The 16,140-nt window shown below is 39.8% G+C and overlaps 1 protein-coding gene across 2 annotated transcripts in view; it reads left to right on the forward strand.

Annotated features, from left to right (window-relative positions):
• Positions 1 to 6,604: 6,604 nt before the first annotated feature.
• LOC113172376 (collagen alpha-1(XI) chain-like) overlaps positions 6,605 to 16,140 on the forward strand; it is a 69,900-nt gene continuing 60,364 nt past the window's right edge. Inside the window, exons 1-4 of one of the 2 annotated variants that reach the window (XM_026375314.1) lie at positions 6,605 to 6,742; positions 6,851 to 6,980; positions 12,779 to 12,943; positions 15,812 to 16,025. In XM_026375314.1, the coding sequence (XP_026231099.1) occupies positions 6,866 to 6,980; positions 12,779 to 12,943; positions 15,812 to 16,025 (494 nt within the window). In that variant the 5' untranslated portion in view covers positions 6,605 to 6,742; positions 6,851 to 6,865. Of the gene's footprint in view, positions 6,981 to 12,778; positions 12,944 to 15,811; positions 16,026 to 16,140 lie in introns of both variants that reach the window. The other variant, XM_026375316.1, reaches the window with a different exon arrangement.

The following is a 16,140-nucleotide window of genomic DNA, read 5'->3' on the forward strand; positions in this document are numbered from 1 at the left end:
CCCATTCATGAATAAAGAACCTATAACAAGCCAAGACTAGTCAACTACCAAAGCACAGCGGAGCACACAGATGGATTTAGTAAATATACCAATATGTAATTATGTGGAGCTGTTATCTTAAAAAGAGTGATGGTTGGAAAAGGAGTCTCCCCAGAGGCTGCTTTTATGACTGGAAACCCACTCATTAGGATGTTAAGGAATATACCTGTCGCAATAAAAAGTTAGTCAGCAGATGTCTGCTGAGTCACTAAGCAATTACCTGCAGCTTAAAATCCCTCTCCTGCCTAGTATCTGGGCAGATCTCAACCAAACAGTGAAAAGAAAAATGCTTCATCTCAATGGTAACCTTAAACGCACTTCGTCCAGACACTATGTTGAGTCTCTGACAATCAGTACACTATGAGGCAGGGTTTTGTTTCACCGCTTGTACACATGAGGATGTGGGTGATGCACTTTCTGTTCTTTTGAAGTTATTCCACTGATTGACAATTGATGGCAGTAATGAGCCAAAAAATGCAGCAACATGACAGAAAAAGCAAGAAGACTGCTAGCTGCAGTTCATGTAACACAACAGGTGTCAAAAGAAACCCCCCCAGCATGAGTGCTGCACAGAGAGGACATTTTCATTAGTTGTCATGGTTCCAGGCTCCTTGCTGCCTGTCTTTTTCCCATGCCCTTATTTGGCCAACTTCCAGTTTCCTCCTCCCAGCCTGATTACCTTTACTCACCTGATTGTCTGCACCTGGTTTCCACCAGACTATATATACAGACCTGCTCCCCTTTCTCCCTCTCTGAATAGGTACTATCCAGCGTTTCCTTTGGACTGCCATTTTGTTACTTGACTCTGCCTGCCCTGGACCCTGTCTCCTGCCTGATCTCCTTGTACTGTGAGTTCTGCTTGCCCTCCTTCATTTCCCCTGCTCACAGTACTGAGCCTGAGCCCGTCACTGCCTGATTCCCCTTCCCGGACCTGCACCCCTTCTACCCTGTCTCTACCGGATTCCCCTCACTGGACCTGACCCTACCTTCCGTCTACCCCTGTGGTTCTGTGAGTGTTCTAGTCTCTCCCTAGTTGTTTCCCTTCCCTGCTCAGACTGTTTGGACCTCTTTAGTGTTTTGACCTGGAGTGTCTTTCTGGATTTTGCCTGCCTGACCTCTGTAGTACTGTTTCACTGTGTATGACCTGGATTGCCCCTGACCTCTGAGATTAGCCTGTTGGATTTATTGTTTGGACTGCCTTTGTTCATCACCCTAGACTACTTTCTCACACTGCGTTTTGGACATTGGATTACAACATATTCTGTGTTAAAGTTTGAACTGTTTTCTCATAGTGCTTCTGTAATACTCTTGTTACTCTCCTGGACACTCTGCACCATTTGTCAGCCGCTACTCCCACCATTCACCCTCTCCATTGTCCTCCATTTGTTCCATGTGCTCTCCGTTGGTCGGTCATCTTGGTCAGCAATCACTTCCGGTTCCCACCCAGACCTCCATGCTCACCCTACGCCATCTCCTCCCATCTAGTGACTGTTGAATTCAGTGACTTGCAGCTGTGCTGTCGTTAGAAATAAAAATTGAAAACTCTGTCCTGTCCAGTGTAATCTCTGGCCACGGAGTCCTTCATCCAGCTCGTGACATTAGTAGCCAGTGGTGGGGTTTCAACTTCCACATTGATGACGCGCATTGGCCCAAAAAGCGTTTTTTTTTTTTTTTTTTTTTTTTTTTTTCTTCCCCCATATAATTATGTCTAGAAATTATAAATCAGTAAAATTTGGTTGTTATTGCACATGCTCTATGCACCCAAAAATGCAGAAACGTGAAGATCATCCAGATCATTTTAAAGGCTGCAGTCTGGGAGGAGACAAAGCACTAGTGAGCAGATCTCAGAGTTGAATGGGCACCATCTTCTAGTCTTTTATTCAGTTCTTATTATACATCCATGGTCAAAATACACTACCTTTAGGGATTTTCAATAAAACAACCTGAAACTGGTGAGAAATGCAGTCTATTCACTGTTACTTTTGTAAATGACTACTTTAGCTGGAAATGGCTATTTTTGAATGGAATACTGACGTCTGTGTGCCGAGACCAACCATCATCAAACATTAGTCCTAAGCAGGTGCAGAGTATTTATACAGATTATCACAAATATAAACCGAACTCCAGATAAAATGTTGGCACATTATGATTCCTGTTGATAAAGGGGCCACACAGGGGCTAGTGTGGAAAGGAGTGAGTTTAACAACCAGGCAAAGTGCATACAGGCATGTGAGCAATGCATTTAACTTCCTCTTACCCTTGTATGGATAACATGCAAGTTAGAACCTAATCAACAAGAACAGCCTAATGATTCAAATGGAGTAATTTTTTTTCGCCATTGAAGAGCGATATATTGGGCTTTTTCCTTTTGGTTGGTCTACACCAACACCTGAAAAGAACTCAAAATAACAAAACTAAAAACTGCAGTTGAAACCTTTTTTATATAGCCGTTTTATTTTTATTACATGTAGTTATAACAGATATGAATATGGATTAAGGAACTGATTGAGTGTTTTTAGCTGCATTCACACTTGGTGATATAACAGATTTTTTGATTTATTGTTGATCTCCTCAAACTTAGTCTAATTCCAAGATCCCATCACTCTTCAAGGATTGATCCTCTTTTTCACACAAGAATGTTCTCATTCAAAACAATTGCTATTGTACAAATGTCACAGTGAAACTGAATTCTCTAAATAAAATATTTTTTATGCAGAGCATCAAAGATGACACAGAGATTTATGCTTAACCACAACAAACAAGGCTAATGAGGAACATTCATAGCTTGTGAAAACAGCAACTCCCATAGTGCTCAAAATCCAATAAGGTTCACGAGTTCAGTTATAGTCGGTGCACAAACCATGTGTCTGCATCTGCCAAGTTCCCTGCTGCGTCTTAACTCGAATTTATCTTGTATCCTCACATCTATTGTCTCATCTCTTCTGTATCTTCTTTATTTTTTCTGTCTTAATTGTTTTTCACAGTTGAAGACCCATTATCAGTAAATAAACTTATTTGCCGTGATTACGTTTTTCAGGTAATGCTAAGAGTACACGACTGAGCATTACCTAGACTAACCTTGTCAGCGTCAGCCAGCCCCTCTCCGTGATCATTTTTTACTGCTGCCGGCTGGAGACAGGGCTCAGGGAGACTTTGGCCTATGAAATATGAGATGATTGGGGCATGTTTAGAATATCACAGACTTCTCCACCACACTCACCATAACACTCTGCTCACTGCTTAGAGGAAAGTCATTAATCACACAAACTTGACAAGTAACATGAAAATAGAATGGCCTGTCTTTATCATTGTCAGTGTGCTCGTTGGAGTGATATCTGATATTCCTGTTTGCAACCATACAGACCCACATCACCACACTGCTGCAGCTTGGTTCTCATTAGGGATTACACTGTAGCTTCACTTATGTGCTTACAATACTTAGTATTGTAGCTCAGGTGCACATTGTTTGTTCTCTCTTAATGTGTTCATAAATCTAGTATAATATCTCTTCACCTATTACTGCTTTTAGTCATGATACCTGGACTTTGGGATGGATTTTGGGATGACTTGCTCTATCAGAATGAAATATTGCCTGTTTATCAGTGCAGATATCCATAAATCCAAGAGGATGAATCCTGCTGACTTTAGTGTTTCCCTGAATTTTCACCTAGAACAGTTAAATACCTCAGTAAATTTTAATTACTTTTTTCTCTAACATTACCACGAGGCTCTAACATTAAAAAAGTGGTGGAATGAGGGACTTTCCGATAAGCCTCTGCTGTATGTTATGGCTACGCTATTGTAGGCAAAGAAAATACACCAGTTAGAAATTGACTTCTAACTGGATTATTCATAGTAATGAGGAGCTTTTGAGGTTGTGTTTGAAGTATGTTTAAAAGAGGAACAGTTGAATTGGAACAGTTGTTATTATAGCAGAGATATCAATGAATGGAATCATTCAAACAAAGGACCTCGGTTTAAGGCTTTTCTGTTTTCCAGATGAAGTAACTTTCATCACCCACTCATTTTCTACAAGCTCTAAAGTTGCTGACTGTTGTGTGGAGAAGTTTCCGGTATCTTACTGTCAAGTTACCTTAAGTTAGAGGACATTTCCTGGACAGTTTAGTATTTCACAGTAAATGTATGAACATACAGATAAATAGTCTGATAAGGAGTTAAAGTAAAACTTCTGAACTCAGCAACAATGAGTCTGCAGAGAAGTGTGTCAGTCTACTGTTTTTGGAAAGCAGCAAGAAGTCAGAAACTTGAAAGCGCTCAGATTAAAGGCTGACTCCAATAGAAAAACAAAGCCACTGGGCAACATTTTCAAGACATTTCTGTTTTTATAGCTGCCCTAGGCTGAACCGTGCAAGGAGTAGAGACTTATTATAGAATAATTATACAATGTCGTCTTGGTACCCATTGGCAGTAAATGCATCAGTTGTAATAACACGCTTCCAACTACCAAGAGACAGGTCTAAAGTCAAGCCTTTCTGAAAATTGTAGACTGTCCCAGAAACTAGACTCTATGAGGAGCTGTTGGAAATCTGCCATTACGTTTCATCGGTTGTCTGAGTTCTTTTTGAAAGAAAAACTGAGAAAGACTTTACTTTTGGTTGTTGAGATTTCGTCTGTGCCAGCGCAGGCGGTCCTGTCAAATTAAACCAAACATTTTAGGCCTTAGTCCCAGGAAGCGACATGAACAAGAGGTTATGACATTTTCTGCCAAACAACATGAAACAAAATGACAAAAATCCAACCAGCCGTAAGAGAGCCAATATACTGTACACGGCCTGGCTACTTTCAAGAAAGATCGTCTTCTACTGAGCAAAGATAGAGGCCAACAAATCAAGACAGAGCGGAATAATGCAAACAATTCAAACAGTCTAAAATCACCACAAGGTCAATCAAGAGCGCCCTTATCTGCTCATATTTCTGTCAGTTGTTCCCAGTGTTTGATCCAGATTGAACTAGCCATGAACTTTTGTGCAGGAATTTACATTCCCCAGATGATTACGCCTAATGACTTTGCCTAGTAGCAAGTATTTGACTAGTGACAAAAGTCACCATCTCCCACATGGGTTGCCTCAAAATGTTGCACAGACATTCAAGTTTCAAGGATAATGACCTTCCGTTGAGCAGCATCATCGGGTCTAATTTATTTTTGCAAAACCTGGTTGATTTTACCTGCACAACATCAACATGTTGCCACTGTCAATGTGACATTACCTTTTAGTTCAAAGCACTAATAAATGTCCTTACAGAGTCATTTGTAATTAGGTCTGCAAAGACTTGTTAGCTTTAGAACTAAAAATAATTTTCAGCTCACATTCCCAGTTCGATGGGAAATTCAGTTTGGAATAGAAATGATAAAGATGCTTCCCTCATCTCAGCAGCTGCCACCAAAGTGCCTTTGAGCAAAAGCTGCTCAGTGGCCAACAGTAGAAAGCTGTGGTTTGAAGATGTTGCATTTGGATGTAAACATGTTTAGATTTGCAAATGTTCATCAAATGTCCCAGAGTGAATAAATGTTTAAAAATTGCCCTAATAAATCTGAGCACTAAGGCTGCACACCCTCTGAAACTACTAATCAAAGCCACACATTCACACTGAAACAGCATTTGGCCTTATTTTGAAAGAAGGCCCAGGCACATGGCCATTTATCTGCATTGTGTTACTCAATCACAGCTACAATACAAATGATCCAAAGTACTATTATTTAATTTACTGCACATGCAAATGAATACGCTAAATCTTTACCTCAGCACACTGAAATTCAGCTAAGCCTATGGTTCTCATTTTGCAAATGAGTTACAAAACACATAAACACTGTCAAATACAGTATTTCCAAATGTGGTTTTGTTTTCTGTTACAATGGCTGTCGTCGCACTGTTAAATCTCTCTTTCATCGGTACACAAGGAATCCTACCCAAATCATGGGGAGGACTCTATAGTTTCCACCTGTGCTCTTAGTCTTTGTTCCAGTGATCTTAAACCATCAATTATTTTCAGACTTCGGGAGTCCTGCTGTCCAAACAAAATCTAAGGGCTCCTTGAGAAAACTCCTAGAATCTGGAAAACATTTCATTTAAGCCGCAGAGGCTTTCAAATTAGTCACTGGCCCATGTAGGAGCTATTCAAGCTCCCTTTTCTCATTCTTGGGCTTTCAGAGTGCATCTAAAGCTCCAACCCGCGACCTAATTTGCATTTATTGTGTGTTCCACTAGTTCACTGCCTCTGTACTGTATCTCCACTCTATGTGCTAATTTCTGTTAAGGGAAGGTGAGTGGTCTATTGTTTTATCTTTTCCTAAATCTTTGTCCTTAACCTGATGAAGAAGAGTCTTTAGAAGTGCTTCTAGGATTTCCAGTTTCTAGTATCTGTCTGGGATACTGCACTGTGTCCTGTAATTAGGTTGCACTGGGCTGTAGTGATGCTCTGCCTGATGCTGTTCAGAGCTTCCACAGCACAGGGGGCGGGGCCCGAGACAACTTTCTCGACTGGTGATTTGATGAACGGAGGATTTTCCAGTGTCAGTATCTTGCACTCGGTTCAGGTTCAGCGTTGAGGCGTTTGTCCTGCCTCCTGACGGTGCGCAACTCTCAGGGAACAGAGCGGTTTGCGCTTTTTTCATGAAAGCCCTTCACCATCAGTCTGAGAGCTGGGCATAAGGGGGAGCGGATCTGAAGGGCCCAGTCTGGCTGTGAGAGGCATCTTGATACTTTAACACATGGCGCTGTAGTGTAAGCACTTTTTTGTGGATTGTGGAAGGGACCGAATTTGATTAAAAGTCGCCCGTTTTTTTGTACAGCTGCGGGCGCTCACCATGGAGATGCAAAGGTGGAACACCAGGTGGAAAACGAAAAGATGGCTATGGGATTCAACGCTAATTGCACTAGTCACGTTAATGTTAAGTCTTCAAGCTGCCACAGTCGGAGCAGGTAAGAAGCCGCGCGTTTCTGCACACCTCAGTCACTGTGCCAACTCCGGGGCACCTCGGGCACCCTGAGAGCGCCCTGCAGGGTGGCGATCAAGCCCATAGGTGGCAGTAAACTTAGGTGGTAGCCAGCAACTGGCTGTCAACGTTTATTCTATTTAGTGTCAATCAAATCCACTTTACCTTAATGCGTTCACGTTCCCTGTTGCTAATTGTATGTTATGCGAGAAACAATGGTTAAACGTCTTCTTTTAACGTTTATTATTTTTTACTATTACTTTATCTGTCTTTATTATCTATCTACTTTGCTTATTTGTTTTTTGTTTGTTTGTTTTGTTTTCAGTAATTTGAAGTTATTACATTGCCTTAAAATATAACTATATATATTTAGGCATAACATGATCAAATTCACGTTGGCTTAATTGTGATAGAAGGTTTATCTTTGGCCAAACCGACAAAGGTGCTGCTGTCTCTTAGTTTCCTCTGAGTATCTAACTAGGCAAAGTCTGCCTTCCAGGTGTGGTCAGCAAGTGAGGCAAAGGAAGGGGCTGACGGTGGTGATTTGTTGACACGGTTAAGTAAGAAGCGATGTGATGATGTGAGCAGTGGTGGCACTCATCAGTCATCAAAGTACTCGCGCAGCTCACGCACTAAGATTATTACCGAGTTAAAATCCACTTGGCATTTTCACTTGACAGTACTTTTGGAAACCGTGAAGGTTTTACGCATAACTTTTACGCACGACGTTTGGTGATTTATAGCAGCACACTGCTTTAGGATTTTCCAAAACATGTGTGGAGGAAAAGCTGATTGTGAATTCAAATTCATAAAAGGCAAAAACAACATTTAGTTTTCTGGGTTGTTTAAAAGATTGTGGCCTTACTGATATCCAGCAGAGCTGAAAGTAGAACAGTGTAAAAAAAATCTCTCGCTTTTTCTCTCTGTGTCTATATATATATATTGTGATGAATTGTGAAGGTTTATATATTACACTGGGCACAACACCAGAATTCTGGGAGTGAAATTCATAGTCTGGCCTGAAGGATCACCATCTTTCCACATTATCCAGGCTCTCGCTAATTCCAAGAAGGGGCGTTGATGGAAAAAAGAAAGAAAATCTGGAGTATTTTCTCTGCTTTAAAAACACATATGTGGGTCACATTAAGTAATTATCTTATATTTTCCTTGTGTCTAAAGTCATGGAGACTTTCATCCTGCTCTGTAGCTTTAGCAAGGCTAAATCTATGCACATATTTGTCTATTTGGAGGTTATTTTGTGATCTTTTGAATATATATATATATTCTTGTATCAGGGTCATAGAATACATGAGTAATGCACATGTATATGGGTTTGATTCATATTTCATATTTATATATGAAATGTTAATTAGATGCTAATATCTGGTAGCTGATGATTGGTGAAATGTGTTGCATCATTTCCTGTCTTTTGACAGACACCATTTTAATCTATCATTATCAATTGTTTAATGGATAACGTCTGACCATACATTAAAAATATTCAGTAGAGGGCAAATTGCAGAGAGGTCCCCAAAAATGAAAAGAAAAAATCATGAAAGCAAATACCAATGTGGCATGGCTTGCCCATTTCCCATCTTTCTTCACTTTGGCTGATATTTAAAGTAACCATAATTGCATGATGTGCTAGCAAACATTTACAGGGTTTCCAGTGTACTTTAATTGCTGCCTGTGCTGCCAGTTCTCAGCAGATGGCAGTGATACAAAAAAGACTGACAAGACATCCCAAGATGCTGCTGAACAACCGCAGAGCCACAGACACATCAAGTCAAAATGTTGCAGATTTAAAAGTTAATCACACGTCTTAACTTAAACATCACGTAGTATGGATCTGATGAGTTATGAGATGGGGAGAGCTGGAAATTTTGCCTATACAGCTTTAAATCGTTTTTTAATGTACTGGTGTCTGCTGGTAAAATAGTTTTAATGATTTTAACAGAGGTATCTTGTGTCACTGCACGTCACTGCTTCAGGGAAAATCACACTTCTTTGTCATGTTAGTAGCTTTTTAACATGGCAGGTAGTACATCACAAGTCTCCAGCAGCAGTTCAGATAATATGTCATTAAAAATCAGACAGACTGACAAATTGCCCCACAGACAAGACTGTGGAGAGTCTGAAATTGCCATGGTACCTTTAGCATGAGAGAACTGTCTTCTCTCTCATGTGGTTTTCATCCTTATCATTAGAATATGGCTTATTTCTTTTTAAGAGTGGAAGGATGGGAGTACTCTGCAGGATGTGTTGAGGGTATAGCATGCTGGCTCTAACCCCTGCGAGACTGAAAAGCTTTTAAAAAGCTTTGCCTAGTCATTTGGGGTCTTTAATGGTTTTGGGATATTGCCTGTTTTTCAGGGCTCCTGTGAAATGATGGTTGTGGAAGGAGAGGGGCTGAAGAGTCGGGGGTGCGGGTGGCCGGCTGTGTGTGTGTGTGTGGGGGGGGTGGGGTTCTTGGCCAATCCAGCACATCTGGAATATATGAGGCCTTGAGGTATGCAGTAATGCAGAAAGGCATTCTGAAACTCACAAAGAGACCTTTAGTCCAAACTTTCTCTTTTTTTCGTGAATCAGTAGCTCTGTACTTGGGACAATATTCAGAAGAGCCACAGACTATTTTCTTTTTTATGAGGCATTTGGTGTGAGGTTTAAAACTTGGCGTTTGGTGCCTCAGATTTGTATTTTGTTCTGTCTGTGTTCAAGTCAGAGGTCAGTCTGATGATCTTCAAGACTCCTGCTTGATTTTCCAGCAGGACTTTGTATTTGATGCTAAATAATTTAAATTCATGAACTGTGGCATCACACAATCTGGACCCATGTCAGCATAAATGACTCCAGTCCTTTCCATCATTTAAAGACAAAACACATCTGCACAACTTCAAATGAGGTAGAGCTCGAGACACGATCCCCGAACATGTGCATAAATCAAGACGGTTTGATTCATCACTCAAGATGTTATTTTTCTAGTCACAGGAGAAGTAGCTACAAGGATGGGGCCTTCTCAGTTTAGTCTCATGTATGTTTTAGTTAGGGGGGGTATAGGGAGTGGTGCCAGCACCATAATGGGTTCAGCATGTGGGCTTATAGCCCAAACCCTTAGACCCCCACCTAGTCACTAAAAGTGAACAGGAACCGCACAATCAGCACTTCCTGGCTTCACATGCCACAGGACTCAAAAAAGGAGAAAATTGAAAATAGGAATATATTCTTAAGTTAAAACTCCTTTACCTTTTACTATAGATTGATGTTTAAGTGTTTAAAGAAGAGTCACTGCAGAGGCGTGTGGTAAAAGTATAGACTCACAGAGTTCAGGGTCTGAATTAAACAGGAAAAGAAACAACATATGGTTCTTCCATTGGTGGGGAAAAGGCTAATAAAACTATTGCTTCACGTACTTTTCTTTTAAACCTATTCTCACCAGCAGTGTATGTGATTTGTATTAATCTACTGTATGTGGAACAACCAAACTTACTTCCTGGTTCATGCAGTTTAATGGAGTATTACAAGGCTGATGATGAGTTTTCCCACAGTGTGTACTTAAACAAAAGCTTCTTCCTAAACCGTTTAGCTGTTCCCAGTGTTTTGGTTAATATCAAACATATGAATCTAGATTTTTTTCACATTAAGCCTGTTATCTTTCATTCCTCAAAGGCCTTGTATCCCCAGTGGGATTCCAGCTGATCTTTTAGACAGTGTTTATCATTGTTGGGTCTTTGAAGAGGAGACATCCTGCCTCTTGACTCACTGTAAAGACAAATGAGTAAGTTGATGTCTGGACATGACTGTGCTGTATTTTTGTTGCTGTGGCTTTTGTGACAAGTAGCTTTCACCAGTTTGGGTTGCTTTCAGTCTGGTTTGGAGTGGATATTGAACTTTCAGACATTGTATTTTGTACATTAGATCTGTTTTTACTTCTTAGTTGGGCAGAATAGATTCTGGCCAGTCTGCTGTCTTGATGTGCACAGATGCTGATACATGGGGTAAATGTCATTATATTGCAAAGCAGCATGTGTTACTGTACTGTGTTACTTAATTAAAGTGACTCTAGCTTAGATATCTTTTAAAAGAAAACATAATCTTAATCATTTAAATACATTTAGATTTTCTCCCCTCAGCTGCACTTGGTCTGATATATGATATGGCCTGATATGGACTTCAGGGGTGACATTAATGAGCCAGGGTTTGGTCTTCATATGTCTTTTAACATTGACTTTGGCCTTGTCCTTATCCTGTAATTGTGACTTTAGACTATGGTGTATATAGTGTTTAGCAAAGTCACATACTCATTTTAAAAATATTGGTTTAAAATGAATAAAAACTGCCTCAAACACTGCAAACTAATGAATCAGCCTGGCCAGTATATTGGCTGATAATAGCAAATAGCAGATATATCAGCATATGTGCTTATGGCCACTAATGACTAACAAGAATTTCCAGTATTCATATGCTTCTGGTTCATTTTTGCACGCCTACATTTTATAATGAAGAGATTAATTCAAATGGCACTGCCATATAAGTAATTTAAGAGTTACATGTTGCAGTCCCAGAGCAAAAAGCCAAAATGAAACGCTTTGCTCACAAGCAGTTCTGTCTGTACATTTACTATTTCATCCACCACAGCACCCATAATGACCCTGGATAAATGGCCTGCTCTTACTGTATATTACTGCAAATGTAGCTTCAGGCAGCCGTGCAGTAAATCATGAATGTTGTTAAGCTGTGAGTCAATGCTCTTGTTTATACACTAGACTTAAAACATACCCTGTTAAGCCTCTTAAATTCTCCATAATCACACTGTAACTGATGATGTGCTTTAGGGAATGGCAGAGCGGGTTTATGAGCAAAAAAAGGCTACGAAAAGGGGATAGAGGGAGATACTGAGAGTGAATGCTACAAGCCCCAAATTTCGAAAATTGCAGGAGAGAAAAGAAACGATCAGAACAGTGTTTATAACTGCACAGCATGCTAGTTTCACCACTGAGTTCCAGGCCCATTGATAGAAAGGATTTTAGTAGTGTTAAGAAGCTTGTAAAGCTGCCCCCCTCTGTGTTCCCCTTAGTCCAAAGAACCGTTGATCAGCAGCAGTGAGTTTTATCATCCCATAGATGCTGGGGCTTTTGGATGAGGGGGGAAACAGTGGAGGTGAGGAGGGAGCCAATTATGCCTGCTGAATGGGTCCTAACATTTTTACTGCTCCTCTTCCAAGGTAGCTCATAAATGAACAACTGACGGATTTGGCCAACAATTCCTGAACAGGCAGGGGGTCTAATGAGTGTAAATGTTGACTTATCATCAAAATGCCTGGTCATATTAGGATTTCTGTTAACTGTTGAGATGGGCTTATAGTGTTATATGTGGATTGATGTGAATGTTTTATGGTTTTATTTAATTTCTTTAATTTATATCATAGCAGATTATGCAGAGATGGTGTTGTTAGCAGTCAATTACAATACCTGATATCGCTGACATGTGTTTCCAGCAGACTGTGAAAGAGAATCTTATTTAGAAGCTAATTAATTTGGGAAGATAGTTCCATAAAAAGTAACATTGACGATTACATTAAAACAACAGCCCCACAAACATCTTTTTAAATGGAATAAGGTTTATTGAGTGCACGATCCAAATATATTTTGCATGTTGGAAACAGAGGACTCAGCACTGGAGTTTTGGACACATGCATTCCCCAAATAGCAAATTGCTTGGCCACTGTACCATAATTTTGCTGCCCAAGAATACTGTTGGGTAATTTAATCAATTTTTCCTGCACAGCTGAACCAGTGGATGTACTGAAGGTGCTTGACTTCCAGAGCTCTCCTGAGGGAGTAAAGAAAACAACAGGCTTCTGCACAGTTCGGAGAGGATCCAAACCCGACGTCGCTTACCGAGTAGGAAAACAAGCTCAGATCAGCGCTCCTACCAAACAGCTCTTCCCAGGTAACTTCACTCTTCACTTCCCGCAGGTTACAGACACTGAAGTGAGACAATTAGTGTCAACGTAAGAAAACTTCAGTCAGCATCTTTCAGCTCACAGGTTTTCACCTCAACAATGTCTCATCAAATCTAAGTCAATACATCCTAAATATGGATTTTCCTAAAACAAGATGACTTTGTTATAGCATGACTATAGATTCTGGCAGATCTGTAATCACTGCTGATATTGCTGCTTTTGTCATTTAAATTGTTTTTATTGTCACAGAAAGGTTTGAATAATTATTCAGACTTAAGGTATGTTTTATACTGAATGGAATATAAACCAGCTGTTGCTTTGTGACAAGTTGAACTCACAAAAACAAAGGTCTAAGCCTTAAAATGAGGTTTCTTGTCTTAACGTAATGCTTTCTCATAGTTAGCCAGAAGACTAGGGCGTCTGTTTTGAAGTGTCATAGCATACCAGAGTTCCTGTAAAAGACATGTTTTTTGTAACATAATCCGAAATCAATCACCCCAAAGCAAGTGACATTTACTTGAATGACGCCAATCGGCCCTGTAGACAACACTAGATAACAAGATCAAAACACAAACAGCAGCTAGGGAATTAATTTAGCAGATATTTGGTCATAAAACCAGAATAGTGTAATTTTATCTGGTGGTGGAGCTGCATGAAAAGTCAAAAGTGATGCAGAGTCCAAGACCCACAGGGGATGAGTGTCACTCAGCACATGGTTTATGAAATGTCATATAAACATATGACTTAAGTAAGGAGAGCAGTCCCAGAGTTTAGCAGAATTTGATATTGATGTTTTGGGGAAACCCACAATTTATTCCAGCGTATCAATGACACTGATGTTTCTTTTGTGGACTGGTCTTGTCAATTAAGTGTCTTTCCACAATTCTGATTGCTGGCAGTCTTGAGCATGACGTAGCTGGCTGATGCAGGGAGACATAGTGGCCTTTCAATGTTTAATGCGCATTGTTTGATGTGCATTCAACATGAAATGTCTGGCTGTTTGTAAGGAATAAAGCCATATTGCTTCTATTTGGAAGGAACCCACTTAGGGACAAACTGTGTGGCTGTTGTACCATTTGATTTGCTATTTTCTTACATTTGTTGCTGCACCCACAAATTCGAGGATGGAATAATTAACTGTCAAAGACAGGACCAATAAGCCATTTGTTTGCTAAATATGCTGTTTATCTAATCCCAGTCCTTCCAGTTGCTTTTGTCCAGCTACATTGTGAAAGGTTAAAAAGGTTCACATCCAGTGGAACCACTTTAAATCTTAATTAGTGTGGTGAAATGTAGAAAGACGCCCCAGAAGCTTGCACTCTCAAATCTTACTTGGCAAGAATGTGTATAGAAATTCATTATTTCTTTCACAGGGCAAAAATAAAGTTTAGGGTATTATAAAAACTCTTTATACTTACCTTATATATGCACCTTATACTTTAAGTAGCCTAATGGAAATTTGAAGCTTTAGAGGTGGAGGTTGAAGGAGCCATGAAGTGTCAAAAAGACGTCAGTCAGAATAACTAGACTTTTATTCAATCAGGATTATTACATTTTTCAGTGAACCAAGCTGTTCCAGTTTTAAAAATATGACATTTATTTCAGTTGTTGTATTCACAGCTCCTGTAAAATTAATGTGGCTACATCACTCCTTTCAGGATGTGCCAAAGTTTCTCTCAGCTTCCCTAAAAACGACTCTGCTTCGAGTCCAGTAGTCTAGACATATTGGATTTAATGTGAATAGTGAAAGTTAGAGTGCTAATAAACTTACCATTATTCAATTTAGTCATTACCACACAATTGCCCTCGTAGAGTGGATGGTTGATGTGCAAAATACTCGGCTAAGGTAAAATATAAGTCAGTCTTCCAGAGAACTCGATGAAAAAAGTGACCACTCTCATGTCTGTACATAACATTTGACACTACCACCAGTAGCCTGTTATCTTACTGCAAAGACTTTGAGCAGGGAACAATGTGTAGGTGTAAAAATGACACGTTGTGGTTCAATAGAACAGAGTTGAAGCATTTTTTCCCAAACTGCTAAACTAATCTTTTAATTTAAAGAAGGAAGGTAGACAGTAAAGCTCTCCTGAATCATTGTAAGAACTGAAAACACTCCTGACACAACATCACCACAAGAGTTGTTAAATTAAATTAAATTAGAAACACTGTGGGTTTAATGGCTATTGTTTAATTGTATGAGTCTGAAGGAGAACAATGCTGTAAATGTCTAACTAAGAAAATATTCATTTAGCCAGGTTTTGTAAATTACGGTGCCAAGAAACAGTATGTGAACCTTCTGGAATTCCATGGTTTTCTGCATTAATATGTCATAAAATGTGATCTGATCTTCATCTAAGTCAAGAGTATTAACTAATATGATGTGCCTTAAATAATAACACACAAACCTAATGAGATCTTTCATGTCTTTATTGAGAACAACCATAAAATCCTCATAGTGCGAGTGGAAAAAGTATGTGAATTAATAACTGATTGCCACTCCAAAAGGCAGATTTAGTTTTTCTGAAGCCATTATGTTGTTTGTTTTGGGTCATTGTCCTGTTGCATCACCCAACTTCTACAGAGTTTCAGCTGACGTACAGACATTCTCACGTTATTCTGAAACATACTTTTTCCACTCACACTGTGAGAATTTTATGGTTGTTCTCACTATATATCAGAACTTTTTTTATTGTATTTGTTAATATATTTACTTAGATGAAGACATTTTATGACGAATTAATGCAGAAAACCATGGAATTTCAAAAGCTTCTCATACTTTTTCTTGCCACTGCACATATGTGTTGTTTTTTAGACTAACGTACCACCCTGCATGCTGCTTGTTCCACCTTTAGGGGGAGTTTTCCCAGAAGATTTCTCCATCCTCTTTACCATTAAGCCTAAGGCCGGACTTCAATCCTTCCTGCTGTCCGTGTACAATCAACAAGGCATCCAGCAGCTTGGAGTGGAGGTGGGCCGTGCCCCTGTCTTCCTGTATGAGGACCAGCATGGCAAACCTGCCCCCGAGGGATACCCCTTGTTCCGCTCCATCAACCTTTCTGACGGCAAGTAAGTGACCGGATCTCGAGAACACTTGAATACACTAGTGGTCACATTCAAATCAAATTTATTTGTATAGCATTAAATCACAACGGAGGACATCTCAAGGCACTCTACAGTGAAA

This window comes from Anabas testudineus, chromosome 17 (genome assembly GCF_900324465.2).
Source record: "Anabas testudineus chromosome 17, fAnaTes1.2, whole genome shotgun sequence".
NCBI classification, from domain to species: Eukaryota; Metazoa; Chordata; class Actinopteri; order Anabantiformes; family Anabantidae; genus Anabas; species Anabas testudineus.